This window comes from Accipiter gentilis, chromosome 19 (genome assembly GCF_929443795.1).
Source record: "Accipiter gentilis chromosome 19, bAccGen1.1, whole genome shotgun sequence".
In the NCBI taxonomy this organism is placed as follows: domain Eukaryota; kingdom Metazoa; phylum Chordata; class Aves; order Accipitriformes; family Accipitridae; genus Astur; species Astur gentilis.
In genome coordinates this window covers 17,377,486-17,391,819 of record NC_064898.1, presented here as the reverse complement: position 1 = coordinate 17,391,819, position 14,334 = coordinate 17,377,486, and the positions used below count along the sequence as shown (strand labels likewise).

General features: G+C 39.9%; 2 protein-coding genes across 3 annotated transcripts in view; both read right to left on the bottom strand.

The window, feature by feature from the left end:
* The window catches only part of TAF1D (TATA-box binding protein associated factor, RNA polymerase I subunit D), an 815,997-nt gene that overhangs the window by 506,085 nt on the left and 295,578 nt on the right, over positions 1-14,334 (bottom strand). The gene's annotated exons all lie outside the window — the stretch shown is intronic.
* The window catches only part of SLC36A4 (solute carrier family 36 member 4), a 118,417-nt gene that overhangs the window by 59,294 nt on the left and 44,789 nt on the right, over positions 1-14,334 (bottom strand). For both annotated transcript variants that reach the window (XM_049823608.1, XM_049823609.1), the window contains one exon: positions 6,291-6,460. In XM_049823608.1, coding sequence (XP_049679565.1) covers positions 6,291-6,460 — 170 coding nt within the window. The remainder of the gene's footprint in view (positions 1-6,290; positions 6,461-14,334) is intronic.

Below are 14,334 nucleotides of genomic sequence, written 5' to 3'. Positions count from 1 at the left end.
AGAGCTGCTGTAACTAGACAAACATTTAAGGGGTCAAGATATTTTTTATATTTTTTTTAAGAGACTGCATTTTATTGAAAAGTTACTTTAGGATGGTTTTAAATTCTGTGCCACAGATAAGCTGCTGTCTTCTACCACTCCCAAGAATTCAGTTACATAAAAAGCAAAATTATCTCTACAAAGACAGGTAAAAGGCACAAGCCACATTTTAAGAAAAGGGAAGAATTTCTATTCTTATTAATCTCTTTCCATTGTAGCGTTATTCCACCTTGCATGTCATCAAAGTATAGATAAAAATGTTCAGAAAATGCACATAGTGGACAGTTTGTTTATAACAATATAAAACTCAGCTACATTTAACTTCTTTCTGCCTAAATTGGTTCAAAATACTCTTTATTATTCCAAAAATATTAACTGATTTCAGATCACCCAGCTTTAATTCTTTTTTCAGAGCTGTGCAGAAAAAGAAAACCCTATCCTGTGAGTAAAGGAAAAGATTATTAGTATTTATCAGAAAAAAAGTGACACATCAAAGGTGAAGACAAAAAAAAAAAAAAAAAAAAATCAAGGAGAAAAGTTCACATCTACCTCACATAAACTATAGCTCAGTAAGAAATATAATAAAAGTGGCTGTGAGGCTCAGGTATAAAATAAGGAAAATATTTGGAAAAAAAAAAAAGTCTGAATGGATTGACAGCTTAACTTCAATATAATTTTGCATGGACTTGTGCATCTTGCTTCCTTACATATGTTAGAAAATCCATATATTGGCACTGTCTTGCCAAATTTTAGGTAAGAAATACCTTTTTTCCCCAAGTTAGTTAAGGTTTTTTAGATAACATCCTCATGCTCTTATGTCACTTATCTTAATGCAGCAAAACCCATTGCTATATGGCTGTAGCACTATTGTTTCTTCCTTCATCTCCAGCTTTTTGTAAACAAAATGTCTGCAGATCTACTCCAAGAGAAGGTCTCAGAGAAATTAGTTTGAGAATTTCCATGAAGTTCTCAAAAGCTAGAGTAAATCTTCCAAAAAATTTGAAGTGTGGACACTTTTACCACTTTTACTTGTGGCTGAATAAACAAGAAACACAGTATTATCCATGCCACTAACAGTTTTAAGTTTAGATGCATTCTTAATCCAGGCTGCATACACTACAAATATTTGTCATAAGTCCGCTTACAGCCAACTGACAGAAGTTACGAGTCTCTTGGTATGATTTGGTTTCTAAGAATGCAACTAAGAACACGATCAAAGCTTTGGGGTAAAGTTTTGGTTCATTTGCCATGGGATGTTGTGTATTCACAAATGAGAAAGAAAATATTTCTCATAAACAACCTCTGATAACAGAAGATGATGCTAAGCAGACCAAAGCACTGAATACTTTTTTGCTTCGGTTCTCAAAAAGAGGTTCAACTGCAACAGGAAAACAAAGGCAACTTTTAACAGTAAGAAAAGAAAAAACAGCTGCAAGAGTAGGAAAAGAACAAATGGAACCCTTGCCTCTGTATCTTCCAAAGCCTGGTGGAGATCACTCAAAGTCTTCTCTCTGTGAGTATCATAGCCTGTATCTGTATTAGTAAATAAAATCAGGCCAGGACTGCTTTTGGCCCCTTGTCCTAAAGGCCAGCTGGTTTGGGTTGGAAGGGGCCTTAAAGATCATCCAGTTCCAACCCCCCCTGCCACGGGCAGGGACACCTTCCACTAGACCAGGTTGCTCCAAGCCCCATCCAACCTGGCCTTGAACACTGCCAGGGATGGGGCAGCCACAGCCTCTCTGGGCAACCGGTTCCAGTGCCTCACCGCCCTCACAGTGAAGAGCTTCTTCCTTACATCTAATCTAAATCTACCCTCTTTCAGTTTAAAACGGTTACCCCTTGTCCTATCACTACATGCCCTTATAAAAGTCCCTCTCTGGCCTTCTTTTAGGCCCCCTTTAAGTACTGGCAGGCTGCTATAAGGTCTCCCTGGAGCCTTCTCTTCTCCAGGCTGAACAACCCCAACTCGCTCAGCCTGTCCACACAGGAGAGGTGTTCCAGCCCTCTGATCATCTTTGTGGCCCTGTTCTGGACTCGTTCGAGCAGGTCCATGTCTTTCTTACACTGGGAGCTCCAGAGCTGAACGCAGTACTCCAGGTGGGGTCTCACAAGAGCGGAATAAAGGGGAAGAATTGCCTCCCTCCACCTGCTGATCACACTTCTTTTGATTCAGCCCAGGATACAGTTGGCTTTCTGAGCTGCAAGCGCACATTGCTGGGTCATGTTGAGCTTCTTGTCAACCAACACCCCCAAGTCCTTCTTCTCAGGGCTGCTCTCAATCTACTCATCACCCAGCCTGTATTTGTGCTTGGGATCGCCCCGACCCATGTGCAGGACCTTGCACGTGGCCTTGTTGAACTTCATGAGGTTCACAGGGGCCCACCTCTCAAGCCTGTCAAGGTCCCTCTGGGTGGAATCCCTTCCCTCCAGCTTAGATGGATTTTAGCTGGTTAACAAAAAGAAAACCTGAGCAGCTACCCTAATTAGCCTCTAATCCTCAGGCTTCAGATCATCCCAAAACTTTACAAAATTTTTAATCCTGAATTTAGTTTTTTTTATTTTAAAAAGAGATTCAAAAACAGGATTCAAAGCTTTAATTACACAGTAGTTCAAAGCATCTCCACTACACTATTTTTCTAACTCTACAAGGATTCAAATTTTTCAAATTGGGAAACAACTTTTATATTGTTAAAGTGATTTTACTAGCACTTTAGTATTATATTCCAATCAGATAAAGATGGCTCCTTAGGCTACCTTTTAAAAAATTTCTAAATCATTCATACATCCTAGAAGAAATTAACAAAAGTCTGCCTCCCTTCAATCTACATTTTAGACTTTCTTGTACCTCTTTTAAGGGGAAAAAATTGGGAACCAGTGTAACAAAATTTGTATATCAATACCACTAGGGCAAATATGGCATTAGTTATGCTAAGCTTCCACTTGAACTACTACCATGTAACCTCTTGCTGAACTTGGAATATGCTATAATATTATGTATGGTAATTAATCTTTGGGATTCATGGCAAATGAGTTGTTGCACAAAGACTATCACATATAATTTATTGAAGAACAGACAGCAGGAAGAACCTTTGGCCTCAAAAACATCAGGCTCTAACCAAGGACAAAGAAGAATATTTTGTTGTTGTTGTTACGAGGGTGGTGAGACACTGGCACAGGTTGCCCAGAGAGGCTGTGGCTGCCCCATCCCTGGCAGTGTTCAGGGCCAGGTTGGATGGGGCTTGGAGCAACCTGGTCTGGTGGAAGGTGTCCCTGCCCATGGCAGGGGGGTTGGAACTAGATGATCTTTAAAGGTCTCTTCCAACCGAAACCAGTCTACGATTCTATAAGACCCCGAACAAGGGACACTACTAAAGTACTAAAGCAGAATTTTCCCATATCTATATTTGCAGATGTCACATGACTTGGTTTGAACTGATGATCAAGCAACAATAATTATGTAATTTTTGACTATAAATATGTGCTAGTTTAGGCAAAAAAGGCCCCTCCTTGGCTTCAGTCAGGAGGCACCCTTGTGATCGCAAATAAATCGGGTAAACTATACTCTGTGCCTGTGTGTTCTCAGTCAGCAACAAACTGAATAAAGATTCACATCACTAGGTACTCTGCAAACTTCTGAGGGTATGAAAAACAATTAAGATATTCCAAACAGCAAAACATCACTCCATGTAAAAAAAGAAAAGTTATTTAACGTAGTAAAATAGAGCTCTTTGATTCCAGAAAGTTGTTGTTAAAGATCAGGGGGGGGAAAAAAAAAAGCTGAAAATTACTCTTTTCATAATTCTAATTAATGTATTGTGCCGACCAATGGTTTGTGCTGCAAAACACATTTGAAACTAGAACTGCAACAAATCTCTTCTCCAAGAGCTCCAATCTAGCAGAATGTTCTTAGAATATAAGCAGTCCACTATTTAAATTAAACTTAAGGACTTAACTGGTCTAGGGCCTGTGTATGCCTTCTAATCAATTCATCTGCAAGAACATCAAATAAAACTCAGAAAGCAACAGAATTTTAATATTCTTTGTTCAGAAAGGTTTATTTTTAAGACAGGGATTGTCCAGCTAGAATTAAACACATAAGCCAAGTCTCACTGCTCAGCTACATTCCAGGCTCTTTTGCATGACCATTTGCTTATAAAAGCTTGTGCATTCCTTGCATTTCTCTAGTTCAATCCAGATACTTACTGGCTTTTTACATAAGGACCAAATAACAAAATATTGTCATATGGTTCACTGGAAATTTGTTTTGCTAGCACAGTTAATTGCATACATTTGCTCATCAGTACTGTATCAGGCAGACCCACAGTACTGCACAGCAATAGCATCATCATATGTCACAACAGCACACGCCATTGAGCTGCTTCTCCTTCTAATTTTGTTTGATGCTCTGGGGTACTATCCAGGGTAAGATGAAAATAGATAACTTTACCTCTACATATGTGCCCTGAGCAGCTTTGAGGTTATTAAACTTATAATGCCAGTTCTCCACCTTATAGAACACCAGTTTCCATCTCTTTTATTATCTCTTTCTTTGCATTAGGTCTCTAAAGCCATCAGGATAACTATCATCTTATCATCACATCTGCACTGTAGCCAAGAGCTATTTGAAAACTCTTACTTGAACAGCCTATTAGACAACAGGGTGGCAGAATAAAGCAGAATATTACAGCATAATAAAGTTCATCCTGTTGCTTGCATGAACACAATAAAAAGCAACAGAGTAAGAGAGCAACCTTACCTTATATTCCACATCCCTCTCCCAGACAAAAATAAACACAGATCTACCATTTAAAACAAACTTTTCGCTAATGATATCAACAATGAGCAATACCATGCAATATTACCAATGTAAGTATTTTCCCTTCCAGATGCATCACATAGACAGGAATAGATACAGAAAGACTTCTACTTCTTTTAATGTATGTTATGTCCTATGAAAGAACACAACTAAATTTGTATCATGAACAACATGCCCCAAAAAACAGAACCACAAGAAAAAAATAGAAAAAAGTGCCACAAAATGGGCAAAAAATTGGGCCCCAAATCTTTGTTTTTACAATAGTAGTACAAAACCAAAACAAGCAAAAAAGCAACAACAGAGACATGAAAATTCTAGCAACAGAAAAAAAAAAATCATCCTTCAAGACAAATTTTATTATCACTTCATGTATTTATCATCAGGACCAGTCAGGCAATTAAACAAAACTTTTTAAGAATATTAAAAATGCATAGCTCACACTGACTCCAAGGAATGAAAATGTAAAAAGAAAATGAAAATGAACACTTGAAAATTGAGAACACTCTTTAAATGTGTTGTTCTCTTTTTCAGAGTAAAAAAGGAGTCAGCATTCAGTTCAGCAAAGCAGTTTTTGTTTCACATAATTTCAGATTTCACGACTTCCATATGCTACCACAACAGACATCAAACAAGTAGATGCAAACATATAACCTGTAGGACATTACTTGATCAGAATGAAAACATTAAAATACTTTTCAACTTTTACACTTGTGCACTGCTGATATACCTAATTTTAGGCCCATCAGACATAAAGGTACTAAAAAACATTAAGAGTTGTATTTAAATTAATAGTTACAGTATATATCCATCCATAGATAAGATACAGAACTAACAATGCACCAGTTGAAACAGTCTTCAGTGCTTCTTCAGCATGTGACATGTGGAGCTCTCATAGCGTTAAAAAAAAAGCTAAACAAAAATTATAATACCCCTGAGACACCGGCAAGCATGAGTCTCATTTTCCTGACAGGAAGGCATTATTATGCCTTATCCATGGACTTGTATCTGTACTACAAACCTATTCCATTTTGTTGTCTTCTATTCCAGTTGTTTACCTGCTTAAGTCACTGACTCCACTAAAAAAGGGCCACTATATTACCAGGATATCCAAGTTAAAACTAGCTGGTTTCAGACCTGCAACATAGCTGGTTACAAACTGCATATTCCCTCCTTCAATACAGGGAAGTGGCTCCTGCTAGAGATGGAATACTTTACTATAAAGATCATTAATCTGTTTCCATATGCAATTCCTTTTAACGTCCAAGAAATTGCTTGGTAGCATCACAGCTCAACTGCAGAACACACATAGATACTATATATGGTCTAATTTTAAAAGGGTTTGAGCACCTATCAACTGACAGCACTGATCCATGGACCAACCTCTATAATGTTTTTGCCTTCTAGATTACTGCTTTTAAATCACATATGCACTTACCATATATCTTGTGGCAGGTTTAAAGTTATGCTGCCTTTGATTTCATCCCCAAAGCGCAGATACCCTAGAGTGGCTAATGAGATATACAAGGTCATGACTATTCCCATGCCAATGTTCAGCGCCTGTGGGAAACGTGTGGTGTCCTTCATTCTGTTTTCCAATGGGAGTACCTGGAAATATAGGGAGAATCAATTACATTTTATGTCCTCAGAGTAAAACTACTTTTCTCCCCCCTTTTCAAAGCTGATTTCCAAAATTCAGGTGATTTTGTTGATAAATAAGATTACAATAATGTTTTACAGCCTGGAAGATCACCCAATAGAAAAGTTCAAATACTGAAAAACACTTATCTTGGTTGGAAAACAGCATCAGTGTGGAAATATAAAGCAATGTTTATAGGTTAGAAAAACTGATGAGAGAAACTTAGGGTGCCCAGATGAAAATACATAGGCAATACAGGTAACAATTTTTTTGTAACAGAATTGTTCAGAATCCAAGGGTAATTCTCATATTTTTATTAGGTATGTCTGCACTGTCAGTCTCCATCACAGACAAACCTACCATGCACACAGTTGACACACAAGCTCATGCTCAGCAGTCAGCCTCCGCTCTGCCCAGCAGGGAAGCTTACCTCCATGACTACCAGAATACAAACCCATGTTCTTTTTCATTTTTCTGACAGAAATAGGGCCAGGCACACTAAGCACTGCTTTTCCTAAACACAGCGTAGGTGCTCTGAGCCCAAACTATAGCCAAGTGACGTTGCTGGGCTTCCCATCACTTCAGAGTGAAGATACAGGCATTACAACCATTACTGCATGCAGTTTGCTGGAAAGATTGCCTTTTACATGTACTATATAGCATATAGAAAAATACACTTAGTAAGTTCCAACTTACATTTTTAGCCACCAAAACAAAATTTCCAGGCAAGGCAGGAAAACCAAGTAACAAGCTCACATGCTACTCTTCCCACCTTAATTTCATCAGCGTAACAGATCCTTTTACATTTTCATTAAAACACAATTTAAAGGTACATGGATGCTCCTAGACAAGCATACTTTCCCTACCTCTTTCAGTAGAACTGTACACTCATCTCAGATACTCAGTATGGGATATAGTTCAAGATTAAGACACCTAAAGTTGTATGTCTACATATAAGTAAAATGTCCAAGATTCTGTAATGAAGATCTGGTCAATATAGTCAGTGAAATAAAGATCACGGTTCAGCTTATCTTTCAGTAGACATGCAGGTTATATCTGATTAACAGTATGGCACCATAGTTAAACAAGCTTGTTGTATCTGGTTAACATTTATGTCAAATCTAATACAGACAAAACAGTTCCAGTGCAACAGGGCTGCCCTGTAAAAGCTAACGTCCATCATACAAAATTGCTTTTTAAATGACCGAATATTTACTGGTTTCAATTTAACCAAGGTAAGTTATGAAAAAAGCAGATTTCATGCACTAATTAACAAACAAATGGATATATTTGAATTGCTGCCATATTATTTTCTATAGGGCAATCATTCCTTTCCTCCTGGATTTTCACTTCCTGACCTATCGTTGAGTATCACCACTGCCAATCCATCCCATGTTGTTATATTTCTCCTACACTAGAAATCCGGAAGACGTCATTTTATATTCGGGAACAAAAAGATCTCTAAAAAGGTGCACATTTGGAGGCATTTCAAAATTTTCATTCATCTTCAATTAAAATACATCATACATCTTAACTGAGGATCTTCTTTATATAATTCAGAGCCTCCACTGCTGATGTTTTTCCTCCAGAAAGCAATCTGAGCTTGCACTGTAACTTTATCTGGTTGAGAATGCAAATTTTAAACCAGGAAGAGTTTCAAAACTAGAATCAATTTTTACATGACAGTGTTGAGCAGCAGGAAAAATACAAAAGGAGACACGTGGCTGAAAGTATTACTTTACTGCCACACAGACAAAATACATTCATTCCTCTAAATGAATTAAGGTTCTGTGTCCATATAATACCTATCAAGTCATCTCTTTATATTTTACATCAAGACCTCCCAGGTAGGACAGATGGTACTTCAGGTTCTTTTGTCCTCAATTGCAATTAGATTGTTTTAATATACCTCCTTATTACGAGCTTTGAAGGATGAAAATTACAGGCAATTTTTCCCCTTCATCTGGGTTTTCCCATTCTTGACTTCCTACAAACTGACAGCATTTGGGGCTGGATCTGTAATAAAAATGCTCACTCAGCACCTATCTGTTAATTCTCTGGTGATTATAAACAAAAAAATTTTTCTGCATAACTTCTGCCATGTTCTACAGCTTCTGGGAATCTTAACAAGCATAAATTGTTAAAGTAAGATCTTATTCCAAGCTATATTATCTCTCCAGAGCTTTAATGGCAATTGCTTGCCCACCTTACAGATATCAGAAGTCTCTCAAGTTCACTGGCCCAGAGATTCGATTTCCAGAGTCTCCAGAATTCATTTCCTACGCTCCTGGCAGGAGGGCAGTGAACTCGGATACACACACCAGCCATGAAAAAAATCTCATGTTTTAGCACCATGACTTCTGGCAGGAAAGGGATCCTGAAGACTGCCTGCCCCTATGAATTGCAAAAGCAATGTATAAGGGACTACTAATGGGGAAAAAAATTTCCTGTGGTTTCACAGTCAGAGGGAGCTCAAGTCAAAGACTACGGGACCGTTCATTATGATGGATGAGTGCGTTAGAGGAGGTCCAGCAGAGGGTCACAAAAATGATCAGAGAGGTGGAACACGTATCCTATGGGAACAGGCTGAGACAGTTGGGGTTGTTCAGCCTGGGGAAGAGAAGGCTCTGGGAAGACCTTATTGTGGCCTTCCAGTACTTAAAAGGGACTTGTATGGAAGATGGGGACAGACTTTCGAGTAGGGCCTGTTGCACAAGGCGTAATGGTTTTAAACTAAAAGAGGGTAGACTCAGACTAGATATAAAGAAGACATTTCTTATGATGAGAGTGATGAAACACTGGCACAGGTCACCCAGAGAGGTCGTAGATGCCCCATCCCTAGAAACATTCAAGTCCAGGTTGGACGGGGCTCTGAGCAACCTGATCTAGTGGAAGATGTCCCTGCCCATGGCAGGTAGGTTGGACTAGATGACCTTTAAAGGTCCCTTCCAACCCAAACTATTCTATGATTCTATGCCTCCTTCCAGACAAAAAAAGCCCTGCAGGCTATTCATAAAAACGCAGAAGAGAAAGAAACATCCTACTTTTCGGCTACATTTTCAATTGAAATAGCAAAATGTTACATATGTATGACAAACACAGGCTATAGCCACTCTGAAAGAAAGACATTAAAAGAAAAGGTATGTTCATATGACTACCAGATTTTAATAAATAACTATTATTAGTAATGACGTGTTACACATACACAATGCTTTATATCAAATGCAGGATGGCTTCCACTCCCTGTCCAGAGCGCAGGGCAGGAGGAAGCAGCGTGCAGCACCCAGCAGCATTCGGGAGGTAAGCGAGCGGCAGTTGGGAGCCCAAAGACAGCGCAGTTACCCTGCTGAACATGAAATGCTGCGACGCAGTGCAGGGACTCAGGTCCAGCCTCCCAAAGGCTTGACTCCTCTGGAGCCCCAGTAAGCAGGACCAAGGCAGTTGGCACAGCAATTGCTGTAGGAGGGGGTGCGCAGGGAGCCCGGAGACGTTGCTCAAGATTGCGTGCCACTGCTGGATCTCCGTAACAGAGGTGGTGACTTGCTGCAGGGCAAGGTCCCCTGCACCAGCTTGAGCAGCCACCCCTGGCACAGTCAGGGGATTGGACCAAGACAAACTCCTAAGGGAAGACACCGTCCAGATCTGAGGCTACAGGGACTATGAGGTGCTCCTTCCTCAGGGCAGGCCTGAGGGCAGTGGTCACCTCACCTGCACGAAGCATGCTCTGAATTGCCAAGCCAGCATGGACTTATCAAGGGTAAACCACACTTAGCCAATCTCATGGCCCTACCTAATGAAAAGATTGGCTCTATGGAGAAGGGGACTGCAGGGGATGTCATTTACTTTAACTGAGCAAGGCTATCCATGCAGGATCCCACAGCATCCTTTGTAACCAAAGTAGAGAGATGGGGACTGGATGGCAGGACTCCAAGTTGGGTGAAAAACAGTCTGGACTAGAGGGCTCAATAGGTACTGAGTTCAACTGGAGACTGGTTACTTATGTTGCTCCTGCAGGGTTGATCGTAGGGATGATGCTGATTAATATCTTTAAGGACCTGGATGATGGGACAGAACATACCCTTAGCATGTTGGGAAATGACATTAAGTTGGGGATAGTAGCAGGTACAAAAGAAAGAAAGTAGAGACTCAGTTCTGAGGGATGTCAACAAGCTGGAGGACTTGGCTGAGAGAAACCTCATGAAGCTCAACCAAGAGAAAAGCACAGTCCTCAACACTGGACAGAGTAATGCCATGCAGAAGTAGAAGCTGAGGACTGTCATGGTAGGGAGCAGTTTTGCAGAAAAGGTCCTGGGCATCCTGATAGACAAGAAGTTGAACATGAGTCAGCAGCCCACCTTTATGCAGGCTGTGTGTTCACATGGGCTACACCAGCAAGCAAGTAGGCAGCAAGTCAAAGAAAGTGATTGTTCCTCTCTGTGGCATTTGAGAAACTGCACCTGGATACCACGTCCAGTTTTGGTCACCCAGTACAAGACAGACATTGATATATGGGGGAAGTCCAGCTGAGGGAGGTCAAGGCGGCTAGCAGGCTGGAGCACATGAGAGGCTGAGAGCTGAGTTAACTCATCCTGAAGAGAAGACTAGGGCAGGGAATCTCCTTGAAGCCTTCAGCTAACCAAAGAAAGAGAAGGCTTGCAGAGAAGACCATGCCAATTTCCAAGAGGTGCGCTGTCAAAGAATGAGAAGAAACAGTCACTAGTTGCAACAAGTGGAATTTTCAGCTGGACATAAGGAAAAATAATTTTATAAATAGAACAGCTAATTGCTGGGACAGGCTACCAAGAGAAATTGTAGAGCCTCCTTTCTCAGATAGTTTCATAGCTCAGCTGGATAGGGTCCCGAGGAAACTAATCCGGCTGAAAGTAGACCTTTTTTTGAGCAGCAGTTTGGACTTGACCACCTCCAGAGGTCTTTTCGAACTTAATTTTTCCGTGGTTCTATGGACAAACATTGCTACCTCCAACAAGATGCTATGATCTCTCATAGGCCCTATGTGAAAAAATTGAAAAAGTGATTATCAGGAGAAATTCAATCTAGACATCAATATGTGAATTGAAGTAATGTGAAATCAATAAAATAAAGAGCAAATACCATTTACAATTCCTCACAGGCAACCTACAGCTATTGCTCTATTCTATTCTTAGCAGCTGTTTATATTTTATTTTTTAGTTTTTAATCTTTTTACATTTTAACAAACTTCTTTTTACAGGCAGACAAGATTATCATAATTGTCTATCTGAAACTTAGTTCATAAAGGAAAACAAAGGACCAGTGATACATACTCTGTTCACTGTTCTTGAGTCCAGACAAAGCATTCAAATATAACTTTTTAAAAATTTCTACCTGTACTGCAGTTTTTCATCTTTTGCATTTAAACCCAGGCAGTCTGAAGACCCACATTTCTCCAAGAAAACAAATACTTAATTAAAAAAAAAATAAATAAAAAAGCAATTTAAAAACATTATAGGAGAATACTCTTAAGCATACTTACTCTTGCTTTTTAACTATCCATTAAATCAAGTTTACTCATTAAACTCAATAATGTCACTTAATGCACACTAATGAGTAGGTCAAAACAAAACATACTACATGCAAACGTGTGTTCCCACATCATCAACCTCACTTTAACATTACAACCTTCATTTATAGTGAATTTAAGGAAGTTATAGGCAAAAAGAAATATAGGATAATAATATTGTTAGCCAAAAACACATTAACATATGTAGATCTTGAAATTATATTTAAAAATGATAATTTAAGTTAGTATCAGGACTAGATATGCCTCCAGACTGAGCAGATGAGGATGCTAACGCAGCCTTTCCTGCATCACCCAGTCCAGGCAAGACTGTCCCTTCCCAGCCAGTCATGGTTTAACCCCAGCCAGCAACTAAGCACCATGCAGCCGCTCGCTCACTCCCCCCCATCCAGTGGGATGGGGGAGGAAATCGGGGGGAAAAAAGTAAAACTCCTGGGTTGAGATAAGAACGGTTTAATAGAACAGAAAAGAAGAAACTAATAATGATAATGATAACACTAATAAAATGACAACAGTAGTAATAAAAGGATTGGAATGTACAAATGATGCGCAGGGCAATTGCTCACCACCCGCCGACCGACACCCCGCCAGTCCCTGAGCGGCGATTCCCTGCCCCCCCCCCCCCCCCCCACTTCCCAGTTCCTAAACTAGATGGGACGTCCCATGGTATGGAATACACCGTTGGCCAGTTTGGGTCAGGTGCCCTGGTTGTGTCCTGTGCCAACTTCTTGTGCCCTGCCTGGCCATGAGAAGCTGAAAAATCCTTGACTATAGTCTAAACACTACTGAGCAACAACTGACAACATCAGCGTTATCAACATTCTTCGCATACTGAACCCAAAACATAGCACTGTACCAGCTACTAGGAAGATAGTTAACTCTATCCCAGCTGAAACCAGGACACAGCCTCAGCAACAAGCCTTCCCAGGTTCAGGCACTCTCTCTGAGCAGCAGTAGGCATTTTGAGACAGTTGCTGTCACTGCAGGAGATGCTTCCCTTGGCAGAACTGATCCCCAACGAAATTATGCAAAGAACTTGAGCCAGGCTTTATACAGTATCCAGTATCACCTATTCCAGACAAGCTGAAAAGTTCTATACCTCACAGGATTAACATGAAGCCAGGTAACAACCAATTACACATATATTACACAAACTCCCTGCTCCCTAAGCTGTTAAATGCCATCAGGATCCAAAAGATCCGTGAAGTGTTCGTAAGCAGACAGAGGCTGATGGGAGGTATGATGTGAGCCAGGGCTTGTTCTGACACTATGTCACTGTTGGGCAGCTGCTGCATAGATTTTCACTCTAAATTTCTTTCCAGTCCCTGTATAGTCCCTGTTGCAATGACTTCAGAAAACCTAACATTTTAACTGAATGCAAAAGAGATAAAGTTCTTTTCACAAATACCTTTTAGTTTGGGTTTTAGTGCTTCCTTTTTCTAACACTGAAGCTGAACATGCTTTCTTGTCCTTTTTTCTGGTGCGAGAAATTAATTTCACTCTTCTATTCTTTTAAATTATTTTTTTTAAAAAAGCTAACACCCTACCTGGATGACTGAATAGCTTTGAAAGGAAAAAAAACCCCAAAAAACCACAAAACCCACACCTCTGATTCTCTCTCTGTCCAATACTTGCATCATAACATCTTCTTTCAAAAAGGATGTTGCATCAATCCAGTATCTCTTACTAAAGCTTTGACATTGCTCTACCCTTGTTCAGACAACCATTTCTGCTATAAGAGACAGTATCATTAATCTAGTCCAACACCTCCCACACTCTTCAGACCTATAACTTATCACCACATGTACAGCCACTGCACAACCTAGTGATGGGAAATACTATGGTCACGGAAAACGTTGGGGAATAATCTTCTCTCCCAAGCAAGGTGACCAGGGGCAGAATGCTGGAGATGAGAGAACTGTGAGATCCATGAGATGAGTTTATTTCAGAGTTTCAAAGATTTTTTTTTTTTAACTTTTTTTTTTTTAATGGGTCTTTTCCCTGCTTCTGATTTCCATGCTCTGCTTCATGCTCTTTCGACCCCAGTTCACACTAGTCCTCTGTCATAGCCCTAAACACCTATGAAATCAGATATTTTAAACAAAACTGATCCTTTTAATAATTTCTCATTCTCCATCATTTTTCTCCCTCCTCAATAGAATAAGTTCTCCATCTTTTTCTCTGTCACCTGCTTCACAGAGATCTTCCTATCATTTTTGAGACACTGGCACATGTCACTACTATTACCTTCCTTGAAACTTAATACTTTATTCCTTTAGTAACTAT